General features: G+C 51.8%; 1 protein-coding gene across 6 annotated transcripts in view; it reads right to left on the bottom strand.

Annotated features, from left to right (window-relative positions):
• MEGF11 (multiple EGF like domains 11) overlaps window positions 1-18,967 on the bottom strand; it is a gene marked incomplete at its 5' end in the record, with an annotated part of 378,890 nt that overhangs the window by 16,916 nt on the left and 343,007 nt on the right. For all 6 annotated transcript variants that reach the window (XM_079910943.1, XM_079910941.1, XM_079910942.1 and 3 more), the window contains 9 exons: window positions 164-292; window positions 842-970; window positions 1,464-1,592; window positions 2,781-2,909; window positions 7,783-7,917; window positions 8,292-8,438; window positions 13,745-13,847; window positions 14,938-15,101; window positions 16,062-16,182. In XM_079910943.1, the coding sequence (XP_079767069.1) occupies window positions 164-292; window positions 842-970; window positions 1,464-1,592; window positions 2,781-2,909; window positions 7,783-7,917; window positions 8,292-8,438; window positions 13,745-13,847; window positions 14,938-15,101; window positions 16,062-16,182 (1,186 nt within the window). The remainder of the gene's footprint in view (window positions 1-163; window positions 293-841; window positions 971-1,463; window positions 1,593-2,780; window positions 2,910-7,782; window positions 7,918-8,291; window positions 8,439-13,744; window positions 13,848-14,937; window positions 15,102-16,061; window positions 16,183-18,967) is intronic.

The raw sequence follows: 18,967 nt of genomic DNA, 5'->3' as shown, positions 1-18,967 counted from the left end.
CCGCCTCCCCATTCCACTCCCACTCTCCTCCCAATGTGAATAAAAGGAAGTCACAGAGTGTCCTTATAAAATTCAGTCAGTCCCACTGGCTACTCCCTAGAGCCTGCCCCATGGGGCCCTTTCTATGCCCCCTTCCCCGGGGACTCTGCCATCTGTGTATTACCTTGGTCACACCTGATCCCTTTGAATCCAGAGCTGCAATAGCAGGTGCCTGTGACATGGTCACAGGTGGCATTGTTCATGCACTCACACAGCTGCTGACACCCATAGCCAAAGGTTCCTGGGGCACATCCTGTGTAGCATGAAGAGAATCGGAGTCGACCGTGAGGTACGCCCACTCTCCACCCCTCCCATCCCTTATGTGGGCAGCTGTGAGGATTAGTTCTGCCTCACAGAGCGAAGCCTCTTTCTCTGTAGCTCCTGATGTGCTTTGGTTTGCTACTTGGGGCTAGACAGAACACCTATAACCCTGAGTGGGGGGACACCCACCCCTACCTCCTCCTCACCTGGTCCATATTTACACAGCATCTTCTGTGTGTCAGGGCCGGTTGCCACAGGGGCTTCAAAGATCAATCAAACAAGATCTGCCTCCCTCTACTCTCGCTAAGCTCCTCCCCCAGCAAAGGCTCTGCTCTGCCTCCACATGCCCCATCCCCACCCCCACTGAAGGAAGAAACTCTTAAGCCAACGTAGGCCCAACCTTCAGGTTTTCTGCTTGGGAGTTGCTCCAAAAGTCAAGGGAGTAGGCGGTGCAGGGCCCTGATGGGTGGACCTCAAAGGGGGAGGCTTCCCCTGCAGGAGGCTGAGGCCTGGCATTGACACCAGGGTCGGGACAGCTTACTCTGCTCACAGTGTCGCCCGGTGAAGCCCGTGCGGCAGGTACACTTGCCGCTGATGTGGTCACAGCTGGCACCATTCTGACACTGGCACACATACCCGCAGTCCTTCCCATAAAACGCTGCTGGGCAGCCTGAAGAGAAACAGGGCGGGGGCAACCGCTGAGGTGCAGTTGGGACCAAACCTGCCTCCTGCCCCTTCTTTCTCTGAGCATGGGGTGAGGACTAGCGACACCCTGCACGCTCCACGCTCGGAACCCTCACGCCAAAGAGGCAGGGGAGTCCTTTGGACAAGGGTACCTTGGAACCAGAGGCCAGGCTGATGTCTCTTTGCTGTGCAACCACAGGCTGCTCCTCCCCACGCTGGGCCCCCTGTCCAAGGAGGGTCTGGTCTTGGTGATTGCTGGGGTACCCGATAGCTCTGGCCTTCCAGGACTTTGGGCGCCTCAACCCCCTGAGTCCGGCCAGACTCTTTAACCCCAGGGGTGGGTGGTGGGGGTGGATAGCTCCGAGCTCTGGGGCCTGCCTCCTCCCTCCCTCCACTGCATGTCCAGACGATGCCCACGGCAGCCAGCAGGCCGCAGCATGGGATTCCAAATGGCTGGGAGGCTGGGAGGCGGGGCTTACGCTGCGTGCAGAAGAGTCCGGTCCAACCAGGGGTGCAGTGGCAGGCCCCATCCTCGGCGCTACAGCTCGCCCCGTTGTGGCAGCTGCATGTGTGGAAGCAGGCGGGGCCCCAGAACCCAGGTGGGCAAGCTGGGCGTGGGTGGGATGCCGAGGGTGAGGGCCAGGCAGAGAGGGGCAGACGGAGAGGGAGGGAGAGGGAGGGAGAGGAAGGGGGAGTGCATGTCAGCCAGGATGCCCCTGGGTGGCATTTCCTGGCTTTCACGGGGCTTAACCACTGTTCCCAGAATTCCTCCACTCACCTCTTGACCCAATCACCCAGGATTCCCATTAAGCCCGGATTCTCTGCCCACCCTCCCAGTTCTGAGGGCTTCTGAACCTTCCCTCTTAGGGGAATGACTGTGATTTGGAGCGTGTGGTAAACTGTAAACACTGCGGTTTACGGTGTGAATACTGTGTGTACTAACTTCCCCATGGGGATGGTGGGGGTGGGGGGGTACTTTCCCAGGGTAGGGACTTATTTCTTCTCAGGGAGCTAATGAGCTCCCGGAGGATAGCAGGGGTGTCTCCTCCATCAGAATGGAAATGCCTTCAGGCCAGTGTTTTTGTTTGTTTTGGCCACTGCCTGGCATGCAGGATCCTAGTTCCCTGACCAGGGATCAAACCCTTGCCCCCTGCAGTGGAAGTGCAGCATCTTAACCACTGGACCACCAGGGAAGTCCTGGGCCAGGGCATCTTAACTGGGACCGTTCTAGGGGTACTGGCTGGGTCTCACCCATCAGCCAAGGACTCCACAGGGCAGAGGCTGAGTCTCTGCCTTTAGATTGGGGGTCCCTGTTACCTCTCTATCAGATTGGGTTCACCTTATAGGAACAGCCTCTACAATGCTCTGCCCAGGCCTATGATGCCCAGGACATCAGTCACGTGAGCCACCCAGAGGACACCCTTGTGAGGCAACTGCCCGGGCCTCCCCTCACTTCCCTACTCCCTCTTCCTCCCCATCCAAACTTAGGGGCTACTCCTTGATCAGATGCTAGGAGTATTAATACTCAGTGTTCATAGTATTAATGATACTACGAATAACGCCCATATCTTTAATACTAACAGTTAATAATGCTAGTGATCAATCCTAGTAATTCATCACGTTAGCTATAGAGAGTATATGGGACTCAGGTGGACATTCCTATCTGCAGGAGATTTCAGCCCTGGGAGGTAGAAGCACCAGGGGCAGAGAGGTTCTGGGCAGGGAGTGGGTGTTTCTGGGCCTGACCATGGTCGGGGGCATTCCGGGGGGAGCATTCCCAGAGGGCAGCAGCTTACCCTGTGAGCAGTCCTTGCCAATCCATCCAGGGAAGCACTGACAGGAACCATCGATGGGGCTGCAGGTCCCGTTGTTGGCACAGGAGCAGAGCTGGGCACAGTCCTGCCCAAAGTGCCCTCCAGCACACACTGTGGGCACAGGACAGCCTGGCACCTGTCCTCCCACTTGTACTCCTCAGACCACCACCCACAGCTACACCCCCAGAAGTTCCCAGGCCACAGCCATGGCCATCTGGGGTCACGGATCTGGGTGGGAACTGCCCACCTCAGCACCCCCATCGCCCTTCTTCATTTCCACATCAATGAGTTCCCCCTCTTGTGTCCACAGCTGCATTCTTCGGGAGCCTCTAGTAATGATTCCCTCTGACAGGAACGAACTGAGGCCCATAGGGGTAGAATCACTTGACTTAGGTCTCACAGACAGAAGTGGTGAGGCTGGGAATCCCAGCTCTGCACTCAGTCCAGTGGTCCCTGCACTGCCCCGAAGCCTTCTGCTTTCCATTACCACACTTGTGTCAGCATCACTGATCTCACAACTGCGAGGGCAGGGAATGTTTATAGCTGGAAGGAGAGGGACAAATGCAGGGTGGCACGTCTGTCTGCAGTTAGATGGCTGGAGGACCGGCCCCGAATGTCTATCCCTGTCCCCCTGTTTCCTGTCTCTCCAAATCCAACCTGTTCCTTGAGCCCCAGTTCAGCCTTCTCCCCAGGAGAGCCCTCCTGGGTCCACAAGGTGCTCTCTTCCACTGAGCTCCCATGGTATTTCCACCTTGAGTCCTTTGTAGGATTTTGATCCCGGCCCCTCCTGGAGGAGTCATTCCTTGGCTCCTGGAGGAAGGGCTGGTTTCCTCAACAAAGCTGCAAGCTCCTTGAGGACTAGATATGAGTGTTCACCGAGCACCTCCCTCTCAATTCCCTCTCAATTCATCCTCCACCTGCTTCCTACAGCCTGAGCTCTCTAAAGCACAGCTCTCTTCATGGCACTCCTATGCCCTGCTCAAACATCCTCAGTGGCACCCTAGTGCCCCAGAATAAAACCTAGATCCTAGAGATCAGCACTTAAACATACCTCATCACCCAGACATTGGACCACACACCACTTTCCAAATAACACCCCATGCCTTTCCTCCTCTGTGCTTTCACTCCAGCTGTTCCCTCCCAGAATTTCCCTGACCCTCATGCCCAGCTGTGGAAATCCTACCCTGCCTACAAGACACATCTTAAGGACCACCTCCCCGATGATCCCTCTGTAGTAGACAGCTAGTCCTTCAATATCAATTCTCTTCTTCCTTAGAAGTAGTTTTAACGGTGTATGTCCACCTGCACAGTGAGGTATGACCACGTGACTACATTCTGACCAATGGTAAGAGGAAATGCGTGTCTTTATTTGCCCGTTCATCCTTCCTGCTGAAGAATAATGTGGATTATGGATGAGAATTGTGGGTAAGATAGCTGGAGCTCAAGCAGCTACCTTTCCTCAGAGGTGGAAGCCATGTGCTGAGGATGGCAGAACAACAAGATAGAAGGAGTCTGGGTCCCTGACATCTATGTAAGCTACCCTACCACTCCCTAGTGGCCTACTTCTGGATCTTTGCTTTTCTTTCATCTTTTTGGTTTTTTTGTAAATGTGTGAGGGACACAAAGCTTGTCATCTTCAAGTCAGTTATTTTGGGTTTTTATGTTACTTATAGCTGAACTTAATCCTAACAGATTCACCCCTCTTCTCTGTTCTGGGAGGCTATGTCCCTGTTTGAGCTTCTAGGACCCTCTATTAGTTTCTTCCCTGGTCTTCTGTTACTGTGGCTTGTGAGCCATTTCAGGCCAGGCCTGGGTTCCACCCGTGTCTGTACACCCACAATGCCTGGAAAAACAACAGGTGCTCAAGGCACAGTGGCTGAATATGTGGAAATAAACTGCTGCCCCTTCTCCCCCCACCCCAGCCCCCAAGTTCTGCTGGGAAAGGCTGAGCTCAGAATTTTCCCCTCTGGACTGCAGGCTTTATGAGGGCAGGGAACTTGGCTCTCTTGTTCTTTGTTGTGTCTGAGTGCCCAGCACAGTGCATGGCATACAACAAACACTCAGGAACTATTCCCCAAATGGCCAAAACTGGCCCCAGGAGCAGTGACGTTCCAGTGGGTTCTGCTGGAATCAGTGACCCCTGTCCCTTCGAGCTCCTCTCAGTTTGACACGCTCCCCTCAAAGCCCAGTTCCAGCTGGCCCTACACCCTCCAAGATGGCCTCCTTGCATCCCTGTTATGGGGGAGGAAGTCCTTGAATCCCTGAGGCCCTCATTTGGCTGAGCCACACTGAGCATCAGGGGAAGGTGTTGATTCTTAAAGAAAAGCAACTTCCCCAGGCCCACATCTCTTGAAATTTGGGCTGGCACCCCTCCCTTAGGCCACACTGCCTCATATTGTCAGCCCTTCCCCAACTGGATGGTGGGCACCTGGATCTGTGGCCACTCTGTGCCTCTCCTGGACATGATTAGCAATTGAGACAAACAATACCAGGCTCTCTAGCCCAAAGCCTTGGGTTTGGGTCCTAGTTTTATTTATGTATTCAACAAACACTTCTGTGGCACTTTTATGTACCACTGTTCAGAATGCTTCACAAATATTAGTTCAATTAACCTTGTAATACTCTCATTATTACATATTTTCACTATTACTAACTCTACAGATGAGGAAACTGAGGGGTTAAGTAACTTGCCCAAGGTCACACAGCCAGGAAGCTCTGCCACTCACTGGCTAAGTACCTCCGAGCAAACCACATCACTCCTCTCAGTCTCTGTTTCCTCATCTTTGAAATGGGACTGATAACCCTCACCCACTGGCCTTGGGCTATAGTTAATGGTTATGGGCACGATGGCTGATTTGGGCCCTGTGCTCTTCCCTAGCAAAAACCTTAGCTCCTTCCAGGGCGGGTCCACTGCCAGGAGGATGACATGCATCTCACCTGTTTGCAGCTCAGCCTCCAGCTTTGGCTTCCTGAAAAGCAGGTCACCCAGCATGCTCTTCCCTGCCTCTGGGAGGTACATGATGTGGGGAACCCATCCCCTAGTCCTGGCCCTCTGTGGGGAGCCGGGTGCCAGAGATGCTCCACTGACACCCATCCTAAAACCAACTCTGAGCTTCTCTAACAAGACTTCTCTAACAAGTCTTATCTTTGAAGTCTTTCTCACATATGCAAGGCTGACAAATTCACCCACAGAGCTGCTAATGTGATCAGTCTAATACATTAATTGGTTAACTTCTTAGCTGAATCAAGAGTGAGGCAAAGAGAGGGGTGGTGGAGAGAAGGGGGACTGGTGAAAAGAAAACATCTGGTTGTATTTAATCTATGTTTAATGATTCTGCATAAGCAGTATCTGTAATTTGTAACTCGCTGGAAAGCCAGTCATTAGAAAGCGTCAGTTCAATTTTTTACAAGGTTTGAGACTTAACCAGGGCAGTTGCCATTAATAGCAAACTCTGTTAGATCTATGTGTGGAAAATACTCATTAGGCCAGCGGGCGATAAATCAGACATTGCAGGATGTGAGAGTTACTCCTCGGGCTGCTTAGGTCCTAATTTAGACCTGGCCTATCTGTATTGACAGCTGGGTCTCCGATGTTTAATAAGTAAACCTCGACACGTCAGGTTATGATTAAACTGCCCTAGGAGGACTGCAAGCAAATGAAACTGTCACGTATGTTTCCCTGGGGTCCAAACTTCTCATGACCTCAAAGCATCACGGAGTTAACTTTCCACTCATACATATTAATGGCCCACACACTTAGAAAAATAGCCGAGCTCAGTGGTCATTATTCATCAAAAGAATCCAGTCCCCTGGGAGGCAGTGAGCTCTCAAAGGAAGTATTTAAGCAGAGGCCAGATGAGACTCTCACAGATGACCTTGAAGTTGCTTTTAGCTCTAAGTTTACCTTAGACTAAGATCCTTTCACTCCTTACAGGTTAAAGTACAAATTCTGCAACCTTGTCTTCAAAACTTTCCAGGAGTCCCCAGACTACCTTCTCAGTCCCCTCTGCCATCCACAGCCCCTGCACCCTCCTGCCATTCCCTGTGGCTGGATAGTCGCATATGCACGCCTCTGTGCTTTGCCCAGATTGGTTCCTCTACCCACAATGCCTTTCTTCCATCTCTGCCTTTTAGGCTAAGGCCCAGCTGAAGTCCTACACGGCACGGAGCCGTCCCCCAAATCCACCCTGCCTTGGCCTAACTAAGCCAGGGACAGCAGCAAGCAACGGTGTGCAACGGAGCCAGCTTCTACCTTCACACTGGCTATTAAATATTCGGGAATTTCACGACCGGTGTTAAACCGGTACCTTAGAATCAGCCATGGTGGGAATATCTACAGCATGGAAATTTGCAAATGATACAGATTAGGGCTTTCCCCGCCCCCAGAGAGCCAGTTTAGCAGCACACCAATTCAATAAGCTTTATCTCCCTTTTCAACTCCCGTTGAGTGGAAGAGTTGGCTGGAGTTGGTGCCGTGGATTCTGCAGCTGAGACAGGAAAGCGTGTGGTGAGGGATTAGTGTTGGCCTGAGTGTGAGGGGAGAAGGGCTGGGAAGTTGCCATCTCCAGCGAAGCCAGAACTGTCTCCTCTGAGCTCCCACAGTGTTCTCTGCCTTTCCCACTTGGCACTCAGCACAAGCCATTTGGGGTCACTTCATATGTGGACCTCATCTACGCTTGTTTCAATTTTTATCCGCTTAGACTGGGCTTTGGAGTCAGAATTTGTTTCTCAGCTCTGCCGCTTCTAGCTGTGAGACCATGGAGAAGTCATTTAACCTCTCTGAGCCTGTTCCTTCAACTGCATCATGGCTTTGTCTCACACCCCGTGGTGTGTCCAATTCTTATTAAGGTAGGTCTAAGCCCTGAAGAGCCAAGGAGCTGCCTCCACAGAGTATGATGAGAATCCTGAACCTTCCTTCCCTGCTACTTCCCTCCTGGGACTCCTCGTCTCGCTGGTCCACACACCTTCCCCCTGGAAACGGTACCTTGGTTGCAGAGGGTTCCGGAGAATCCGGGGAGGCACTCACAGATGCCGCTGGCGTGATGGCAGGGCCCGCTGCTGTGCACGCAGAGGGGGCACGGCTGGGCGCAGCTGTGGCCATAGAACCCAGGGGCGCAGACTGGGGGTGAAGGGGAGAGGGTGGTCAGCAGCCCAAGGGGCCCCAGCCAGCCTGGCTACTTGTCCAGTCCCACACAGCGATGAAGAGAGGCTTCTCAGAAGCATGGGGAGAGTCGCGTCTGCCCCACACCTGGGAGGGCCCGTCCCTTTCTACAGAGAGGAGCTGTGGTCTGGTCATGTTTCTACTGGGGAGCCAGGCTAGGCCCTGAACTTGGGGACAGAAAAGTCAGGGCCAGGAGAAAGGGGATTAGAGGGAGGGACTTGATGGGGACTGACTGTGTAAGCCCAGCCTCTCTCAGGCCAGTCCTAGTTCCAGCTGGGAAGGCTGGGGAGGATGAGCTGTCCAAGGTCTGAGGGGTAGGGTCTCAGCCTTACTTCTCTGGCATAAGGGTCCTCGGAAGCCCGGGGCACACTCGCAGCTCCCATCCTCTGGGGAGCAGGAACCGCCGTTCTCGCAGCTGCAGGACACGGAGCAGTTGGGGCCCCAGCGACCGGGCGGACACGTGCTGTCACAGTGGACGCCTGTGGGCCAGAGGCAGACTCAGGTCAGTGGTAAGGGGTGAGGGTGAAAGGAAGAATGGGGGGGGGTACTATGCAGTAAGAAGAGGTGGAGGCAAACACAGTAAATCTGGGAATATGGAGGAGAAAAACAGAGAAGCTTGGCTGGTCAGGGAGGGCTTCCAGGAAGAGGCAATGCCTGAACTGAGCCCTAAAGACCAAGGAGGAATTGACCAGATAAAGGAAACCCTATGTGCAAAGAGCAGGAGGCAGGAGAGAGAATCACGCCTTGAAAGATAAAACAGCATAGTGTGGTTGAACCATAAAGTACGAGATGGGATACGGCAAGAGATGAGATTGTGGGAATCAGAAGGGATCAGATCATGAAAGGCTTCCTTTGTCTTTGACATCTTAGCTGGAATCCAAGGTTAGTGCAGCAAGTGAGTGCCATTATAGGGGCTACATGAGCTGGGAGTGAGTTACCTGCCCACCCACGTTAGCCCAGGAGCCACCGATCCTTGCTGGGCCCTAGCCAACCAGCCCCTGGGCAGTGGCTTAGAGAGTGGGTGGGGTCTTTTCAGATTCTTTTGACCACAGTCCTCAGTGCAATATGTATTTTATATCATATGTGCGCACACATGTATAATAGAAACCAACATTTTGCAAATGACATTTACTGTCACTGTGATGCAATCTGATGTTTTCTTTGCACTATGATGTATTCTATGTCCTTAAGGAAAAAAAAAGCTAGTTGTGACCCAAAAAATTGATTTAATGACCTTCAGTTTGACATACAGTGGCCTATGTGGGAAGGGATGGAATCTGTCAAAAAGAAAGAGGAGCAAGGCCTACATGGTCTTTTTTGAGCTGAGAGAAAGGAAATATGTGTTGGGGTGATTACAGCCTGAAGGCTGAGAAGAATTTTAAAAGGCCTGAGGCTGGATGCCCAGCTCTGGCGTGGGGTTTCCTCCCAGGCAGAAAGGCTTCTAGTCCGCCACGCGTAAGGTGAATGGACCATGGGGACCCAGGAGACCAATTTGGCTTTGGAAGGTGAATATCAGAGGCTCAGAGAGGAGCAGAATTAGTTTACAAAGCACGTCTGCCTTGTTATAAGGAAAGGGATCGTGAGAAAGAAAAAGAAAGAGGGAGGAAGACATTCAGGCTCAGTGAACAGAGCCGGTCCTAGCAGCAGCAGAGAGCGGTGGGACCAGTTTAGAGGCAGGCTGGCATTATACAAGCTTACCTGGGTGGGTGGGGAAAGGCGAGGGGGCAGAACAGGGGGAGAGAGTGGAGAGGGAGGGGATGCAACAGGCTTCACTCTCCTCCAGCACCTCAGTCTAGCCCATGCTCCCTCCCTGGGCCTCCCTCCCTGTGACAGCTCAATTCTGCAGCAGGGTGGAGGCTTCAGATGCCACTCTGCAGGAAATAGGCCTCTGAATGGAGGGAATGGGGTGCGGGGAGCTTCTTCCTGGGAATACAGTCTTTCCCCAGTGAGAATCTGGTGGTCACATTTCCTCCTCAGTGGAGGTCTCTCCCAGTGGAGTTTCAGGTGCACAAGAGGTGAAGCCCGGACAAGCAACACGGATGGACCGAAGGGGAGCCTGGGGCGAGGGAAACCACAAAGCTGTTTAAAACCAAAAGCCATGATCTGCCCCAAGGAATTCTCTGGCCTGTGGTTGTTGAAAACAACCTGTTCAGACTGCAGGCCGAGGGACCCTGCTGCTCTTGGGAGGCGCGCTGGACTATGGAGGAGCTCCACCGTCTGACCTCCAATCCCTCCTGTGCAGCAAGCACGCTTGGTTAGGCTGCCCAAGGCTCTTTCCCATAGTTGTAGGCTTTTCCCTAAAACTGTATGCAGATATTACTGTGATTAATAAAACACAATGCATGCAAAACACCCCTGAATTCATGGCAGCTTGTTGCTATCATGTTTTCCCCCAAATCAGTGGATGTTAAAAGTACAGCTACTCTCATGTGTGGGATCCTCCAAATGTTTTCATGTCAAAAAGGTGTCCTCGCGCTTCCCTGGTGGCGCAGTGGTTGAGAGTCCGCCTGCCGATGCACAGGACACGGGTTCGTGCCCCGGTCTGGGAAGATCCCACATGCCGAGGAGCGGCTGGGCCCGTGAGCCGCTGAGCCTGCGTGTCCCGAGCCTGTGCTCCGCAACGGGAGAGGCCACAACAGTGAGAGGCCCGCGTACCGCAAAAAAACAAAACAAAACAAAAAAGGTGTCCTCTTTTTTGGAGATTAAGAACCACAGGTGTAAGGTGATTACGCTCAGATTGCTGCAAGGGCCCACTGGGTTCTAGGATCTGCCAATTGTTCTAGTCTAGGCCTGGTTCTGTGGGTGTGGGGCTCCTGTTTGAGGCTGTTATATGTCCTAAGAGCTCCCTGGAACTTAAGACATTGGCATCTAATTGGAGAGAAGGGTCCAGGGTTTCCCCTTGCGTGGAAAAGCCAGTTGCACCGGTGCAGTCAAAGGGCTTGACCTTGGCCTAAAGGGAGGCTCTCCAACTACAGCTTCTGAAGAGGAGTGGTATCATCAGTTAGTTGCCTTCTCTAGGCCCTGTTTTCCCTATTGTTGAATGGGGATAATAATCCCCCTTAGGGGTCCTTCCCATTCTTACCCTTAGGGAATCTCTTTGCTTTATCTTTCAGGGCCCCCTACACATCCACACTGGTGGGTAAAGCTAGGCTAAGAATCTATATATTGTGACCTCTAGTTCATGTCACAAGGCTAGCAGCAATTCAGCAACCCACATCCTTCAGGGACTGTTTTGGGTTTTGGGGTCTTCCTTCTCCAGGAAGTCTCCCTGAATGTCTGCCTAGGGATTCAAGCATCTATTTGATAGTGGCATACAACTTTGTCCCTATCATTTGAATATTTCATATATATGTGTCCTGTGAAGACAGGGACTATGGCTTCTTGACACTTCTGACTCTCTTTATCCAGGTGCTCCTAATGGGCAGGGAAATGATCTTGGTCATTCTTGCATCTCTAGTACCCAGGACAGTGTCTGGCATACAGTAGGTGCCCAGGGGCTATTGCTGTTGAATTTTGCCATTTACTGCTGGGCCTAGCACAGTGCCGGCCACATGGTAGCTGCCAAATAAAGACTCGGTGATGGCTCGAGTCAATAAATGCCAACTGAATGAATAAATGGTTCCCCTTTACAGTGCACTCCAGTGTCTCCCATCCTGTTGGCACTAATGTCCTGAGACCTTGGGCAGCTCCCTTTCCTCATCTGTAGCATAGGAGGTTGGAGCGGAACATTGTCAAGGTCTCCTTCACTTCAAGGGGAAAGGCCATACATGGTTATAGGCCAGCTTCTTTCAATTTATTTCAGTAAACACTGAGTAAGCACCTACCATGTGCAGGGCAAGGTGAATTCGATATCATGCCAGTCAAGAAGTGTGTGGCTAAGGGGGGCAAGGGGAGAAGACACGTACATGCTTAGAGCAAAGAGAAACAAGTGTTGAGCCTAGGCACAAGCAACATGCCAGGGGCTCGGTAGTCAGCAGGGGGTGGGGAGGGCTTGCCGAACAGGGGGCTGGGGCCTTTACCCTGCGCCCTCACTGTCTTTCCTTTGTTTCCTTCTGCTTGACAAATCTCAGGACATCAATTGCTCCTTTGAAACAACTTCAGGACCACGTTTGGGAAAATTAGTTTTAGAACAGCAGAGACCTTGCTGAAAGGTTGTCCATCAAAGGCATAATTTTTAAGCACCAGATGTCATTGGAATCTTATCGGTTCACTCGAAATTAAGGCAATGAAAAATTAAAATGGATTTCCATTTGGCTCCAGCTAAGAGTCTAGGGTGCCAGTAACCAGTGTGGAGCCTAGCTCTGTACTAAGCGGCAGGGCAAGGGAGTCAGGTCGGAGATGCTACAGAGGAAGCAATGTCCCCAGCCCTCAGCTGCTCAGAAACTTTCTGGTTGCGGAGAACAGAGGTTGCCCAGCAGCCTGGTGTGAATTATTCATGTGAGGACCTACACTGCCAGCAATGCCTGTATTTCTTTCTCCTTGCTGTCCATCACTTTGGGAATGGCCAGTGGGTTCGTTCACGTAACATTAACACTGTATTTGTGGCTTACACTTACTGAGCACCTATTACGTGCCAGGCACTGTTAGCGCTTACAGGTATTAACTCATCTAAACTTCAAAATGATCTTGTAGTTATAAGGATTATAATTATCTGCATTTTATGGATGGAGGATTCAGGCCCTGAGAGGGTAAAGGACTTGCCCAAGGAGGTCTGGTGCCAGCTCTGTGTTCTTAACCATTTCTCAGTGTGTGGCAGGCAGTGGATACAGTGGTGAACAAGGCAGATGTGGTCCCTGCCTCCACAGAACTGATGGTCAAGGTGGGAGGCAGATAATAAACAAATCGTTACTCAAATCAGAGTTCAGTGACAATTGAAGTAAGTACAGCAAAATGCTGTGAGAATTAATTAAAGGGGCTCTTTCATAGTCTTGGCCAGGTTGGGGAGGTGGTAGTATCAGGGGGAGAGAGCCTTCCCAGAGGAAGTCATCTTTACGTCGAAATATGATGGATGAGAAGGTGTTATTAGGTGAAGAGAAGGGGAAAGAGTGATCTAGGCAGAGGGAATGCACATTTGAGGCCTGGAGTCAGGGAGGGTGGTTGGCCCAGGTGGTGGAGTGAAGTGAGTGATGGGAGGGCGCAAAAGAGAGGTGGAGGAGTTGGGCAGGGCCTTACAGGGCCATGTGGACCCCAGGTCACCGTAAGGATTTTGGATCAGTGTCTTGGGAAGCCATGGGGGCATCCTGAGCAGGGACTGATGTGAACGGATCTGGCCACCACGTGCAGAGTGGATGCAGCTGTGCAAGAGGGGAGGCCCACAGAAAAACGGGAGGCCGAGGCAGTGCCTGCTGAGAGATGGTGCTCAGTGGACGAGGGCGGTGGCAGTGGCTGGTGAGAAATGGATGGACGTGCCATCTATTTAGGAGGTGAGCTGCCAGGACACATGTAGGGGCCGGGAGTCTGAGCCTGGGCTAAGGAGAAAGTTCCCTGTCCGCCTCTCCACCATATCCCCTGCAAACACAGGTTGAGCACCCACACCTCTGTCTGCATTTTTTAAACTGGTCTGTCCCTAGCCCTTAGAACAGAGCCTGCACATACTAGGTGTTCAATTAATATTTGTTTACTCAAAGGGAATGAAATGGAGAACTGAAGCCCAGAGGATATAAAGAAAAGGTGCATATGTAGGAAGCAAGAAGAAGAAAAGGTGAAGGAACAGTCAAGAGAAGCAGGAGAATACCAAGAGCTCAGTTTCACAGGACCAGGATGGTGGCATGGCAGAGGGGGTTACCTGTCCATCCGGCCAGGCAGCAGCAGTGGCCTGTGACGGGATCGCAGCCATCGGCGTGGCTGCAGTCACAACGCTCACTGCAGTTCAGCCCGAATGTGCCATCCTGTGGAGAGAAGGGGGAGAGAGAAATGACGAGACCTAGACCCTCAGAGGTTCTCACACTTCTTTCGGATGTTGATGACAAAACTGAGCCACTGCCCAACAAGGATGAAGAGAAACTGGGGCTGGAGCGCTGTGGAGGCACTTTTTATAACCGGGGATCCAGTGAAGCTACTCCAAATAATTCTTTGGCTGCATTACGAAGAGTATGCAGTTTGGAGGGAGGGAGGTGTGGTCCTGCCCTACCTCTCAATGGTCAAGCTCAGAGAGCTGTAATGATCATTAATTAAAATTGTAAATGAAAATGCACCTTGCAGATTTTTAAACATTGATCACATGTGAGGAATGACTATGCTTTTTTCTTTGTGGGTAAGAAGGTGGCGGTCAACATTTGTTGTGTGCTCATCAGGTATCAAGAGTCTCATATAATTCATTTCTCTTAATCTTCACAACAACTCTATGAGATGGTTCCATTATATTCAAAATTTAAAGATGAGGTGAAGTAACATGCTCCAGGTAACACGGCTAGGATGAGGCAAAGGCAGGATTGGAACCCAGGACTGTAGGGCTCATTCAACAATATCCTATCGGTTTAACTTAACTTGTATCTTAGACTAAGATCCAGGGATTAAGTCTAGGTGGGTTATTACTGGATAATGCTTGGTTTAGTCCTCCCAACCTTGATCATAAAATTATAGAGTGTTGGAACCAGAAAGAAGCTTAGACATTATTATCAAGGAATGGCAACTCTGATGGATTAGTAAGAGCTGTCCTGTAGCACTGTGTCAAGAAGGATTCTGAAGCTGCATCTGGGCTCAGGTAAATGTGCCAGAGTCAATAATGTTTCCCAAGAGCACCCAGGGGAAAGTGAGGCCACATCACCATATCTGCTAAGTATCTGTCATTTTATAGATGAGAGGGCTGAGGCCAGAAGTAGGACAGAGAGGTTAGAGCTAGGGCTGAGACCTGAATCCAAGTGTCCCACCACCTGGTCCAGTGCTCTTCTCTGTGCACCTCTGTGGACAAAAAAAACTACAGCGAAAGGGCATGGGGGGCTGATGGGCCCACCCCATCCTTCCCCGCCCCACACTCACCGGGCAGGGCAGTTCGCAGTTGTCCCCCAGCCAGCCAGGGGTGCAGAAGCAGGAACCATCAGTGGGGCTGCAGGCCGCCCCATTGGCACAGGTGCAGCTCTCGTTGCAGTTCAGGCCCCACGTCCCACTGGGACACGGCAGGGTGCAGTCGAGGCCCTGCCACCCTGAGGGGAGGGAACGAGGCTGTCACCTCTCCATCTAGGCCCAGCATGGCTTTCTGCCCACTCCCCCCAGCTCTGTACAAGGCATCACACCCAAACCACCCCTCCTCTGATTGCTAGGTTAGAACACACATTCCACATTCGGGGTCCACTCAGAAACACAGCAAGGCTGTTGAGAGAGTGGGGGCTAGAACCTGGGTCTCCTGCCTCCCGGTTCTCACTGTTTTTGCCACAGGTGGGTGATCCCACCTGGGACAGGGAACCAGTGGAGGCGGAGAGGGCTATCTGTGCCGAGGGTATACTCAGGAAACTTATCTCAGGGCCCTGTGTTTTGGTGATAGGCTGATTTCCCATTCTGAGGCTGGTTACTGGCTTGTCTGCCCTCAGATCCATTTCTCCCCTTCCCCTGCTCTGTTCTGTATCCCAGGGGGCTGACCCCTGCAGCTGCTCCCAGATGGGCTTGCCGGTGGGAGACCTGGCCGGTGACGGGAGGGCGGGAGCAGGAGAGATGCCAGGTATCTCCTCTTCCTTCTCTGCTATGAGCAGGGCCTCTGGTGGTGGCTGTGTCTCAGTGCTCCAGCACCATCTTGCAGCCCCTCTGCCCACATCCCAGCTCCCACCAGATGGCCCTCACTCCCAGGCTCTGGGAACTCCACTTCCTCCCTTTGTCCCTTTCACCCTGGAAGTGGTAGCAACTGTGGGAGAAGCTACTACTTTCTGGGTTGCTCATGTTCCCTTGTAAGTCCTTTCAGCTCTTCTAACACTGTGGTAACAAATCCCCTTTATTACATTCCTGCTGTTGAAGTCCCTGGCATGGGTCTCCTTGGCTGGAACCTGACATATAGGCTCCCCGACCCTGCATGTGGGTGGGTGGGGCAGGAGCAGCCCAGACCCCTCAGCCGGCAGCCCACCTGGGCACTGTGCACATCTGAGGGGATGGGATTGGGAAAGAAGGCACATTACCCTCCTTGCAGGTGCAGGAGCCATCTACTGGGGAGCAGGTGCCACTGCTGTTACAGCTACAGACGGATGAGCAGTTGGGGCCGTAGGTCCCTGCTGCACAGGGAACTGCACAGACCTCCCCCTAGAAAAGGAGGAGGGGAATTTTGGGTCAGAGGTTGCCCCATGCTGGGTGGTTGTGGCAGGTAGAATAATGCCCACCCCCGCCTCCCCCCCACCATGTTCTACTCACTGGAACCTGTGAATATGTTACCTTACGTGGCAAAAGGGACTTTACAGGCGTGACTAAGGACCTTAAGACAGAGGAAGTGTCTTGGATTAGCCAGGTGGGCCCAAATCACAAGTGTCCTTATGAATAGAAGATGACCAAAAAGGTAGCCTCGAGAAGTCCTCCATCTGCCTGCACTGACTTTGAAGATGGAGGAAGGGGGCCACAAGCCAAATAATGCAGTGGCCTCTAGAAGCCAGAGGCCTCATTTTACAGCCAGCAAGAAAATGGGGACCTCAGTCCCACAACCCTAGGAACTGAATTCTGCCAACAATCCAAATGAGCAGAAAACAGATTCACCCCTAGAACCTCCAGAAAGGAACACAGCCTGCTGACACCTTGACTTTAGTCCTGTGAGACCCATACCAGACTTCTGACCCACAGAAATGTAAGACAGTACGTTTGTTTGGTTTGAAGCCACTAATGTGCTAATTTGTTACAGCAGTGATAGGAAAGCAATACAGTGATCCTCACTATTTGGGGGAGGGGTCAGGCCTCCAGCTCTAGGATGGGCAAAGCCCTCAGGAAACTTGACCCCTGAATCTGTATTAGGTCACAGCAGCATGGAATTTAACCCTCTGCCTCTCAACCAATCTTATTTGATTCTCACCAGCAACCCCTTGACGCAGATAATAATATCCTATCCCTGAACCTCAGAGAAGTTAAATGTAAATTATAATAGCTAATGCCCATTAAGTCCTTTCTCAATATCCAGCACCATGCATACATCATCTCATTTAATCCTCATAAACCTTCAGCAGACAGGAACTAATGCCTCAGCGTTATTCCCACTTAATAGATAGAACAATTGTCAGAGAAGTTATGGAATTCAGCCCAGGTCATGGAGCTAAACATGGCTGATCTCTGTTTGAACCAAGGCTGTCTGCTTAACCATTCTGTCACCAGGTGTCATAAACCAGCTTTCCTGGAAAGCATTCTCTGAGATGGAAGGAGTGCCTTCATCCATCCTGAATCGTGAATCTGGGTGACACCCTACAGGATCCACTATACCAGGCCTCCTTGGGTGGGCTCTCAGCTCCAGTAAGGAGTTCAGAGTGAGGACAAGTCACAGAGCCACCAGGAATGGGAACTTGAGAGGCCTTCAGGGGTGGGAGCATTTAATCAGAGAAAGTGGGGTAAAGGCTATCCAGGTGGGAAGAGTGTGGACAAGAGTACAGAGGAATATGAGAGTTGGGAATGTTCTAGGGGTAGCAGGAGGGGGAGTTTGTATAGGGAGGGGCAAGGGAGATATTTAAGAGGTGTTGGTAGCCTTGAATGCCAGGGAAGTAAGGTGGGGCTCTCTTCTCAGAGTACCCAGGACATGCCTTCCCCACCCAGGAACCCACGCTGGGGTTGTCTATATGGTCACTGGATGTTGAATTCCCACTGTCTCCCGCTAGGGACCATCTCCAGCCAGCTTCTCAGGTCTTGCTCTGAGGTTTACTACAGGAATGCTGATGCATGGGCCAGGATACCAGAGCTTGCCTGGGCCCCACTAGCTGTGTGACACTGGATAGATTACTGCCCCTCTCTGAGCCTCACTTCCAGCATCTGTGAAACGAAAGCCTCGAAGTAGGGGAGCCCGGGCAACTGGCCTCACCCCCATTTAGGTCACAGAGAGACCTTATTATGGCCCTTGGTGAAGAGGCTCTTCTCTAGCCCTTGCCTCCTGTCCCACCTGCACAGGCTGGGTCAGGGAGGAGGGTCTGGGAAGTGCAGAGTCCTGTAATAGAAGGTTCCATGGTTCCCACTCTTTCCCCTGCCAGTCCTTGGCAGACCCTGACCAGCTGGAATCTGTTAGCGCTCCCATTACCCAGAAAATTCTAACTTCTCCAGGACTATAAATAGCCCAAAAGAATATGTTTAAGCTCTGAGGGCCTTGGCCGGGGTGCAAATTGCGTGCTCAGTTTATGATTTTCTCTGTGTGAGTTTACTTTAAGAGGAAGGGTTTTCTCTCCTGGCATCCTCATTAGTGTCTCTAACCCCGGTCCTCCTAGGAGGCCTCAAGGGGCCTGTGAGTCCTACTGCGGGTCTGCTGGTGGGGCTCAGAGAGGACTGACCACCCTGCCCTGCTCTAGGGGGCAAGATGCAGAGCACCCGCCTCGAGATATCTGCTCTCCAGAAGGCTGCACCAGGGCCCATTTTCTCCCAGTGTAGCCTGTGCATGGATATGGACAGTCAGCTTGGCCTTACAACAGCCCTGGGAAGCCCCCAGGTGACAGGACTTTAGCTTCCCAGAGAAAGAAGTAGAGACAGAGAGGGGCAGGGACTTATCCAGGGCCCCATGGTGTATCAGTGAGGGCGAAGGAGAAAGAACCAGATCTTTCCAGAAAGGTGGCAGAGCCCAGTGGTTAGAGAATGGAGTCTAGTGCCATCCTGCTTCCACTACTTATTCACTGTATGACCTTGCACAATTTACTAAATCCCTTGGGGACTCAGTTCCTCCATCTGTAATATGGGAATAATAATGCCCCTACTTCATAGGATTGTTAAGAGGATTAAATTAGTTATAGATGAAGCAGATAGAACAGTTCCTGGCAGGTAGAAAGCACTATAAGAGCTATTATTACTACAAAGAAATAGTATCTCTTACGAAAAGAATACACAAGACCCTCAAAGGTTTCAGCAGAAGGCATCTCTG

This window comes from Stenella coeruleoalba (assembly GCF_951394435.1).
Source record: "Stenella coeruleoalba genome assembly, chromosome: 2".
Taxonomy (NCBI): domain Eukaryota; kingdom Metazoa; phylum Chordata; class Mammalia; order Artiodactyla; family Delphinidae; genus Stenella; species Stenella coeruleoalba.
Note: the sequence above shows the minus strand (reverse complement) of the source record. Positions and strands in the feature narration are given on the sequence as shown.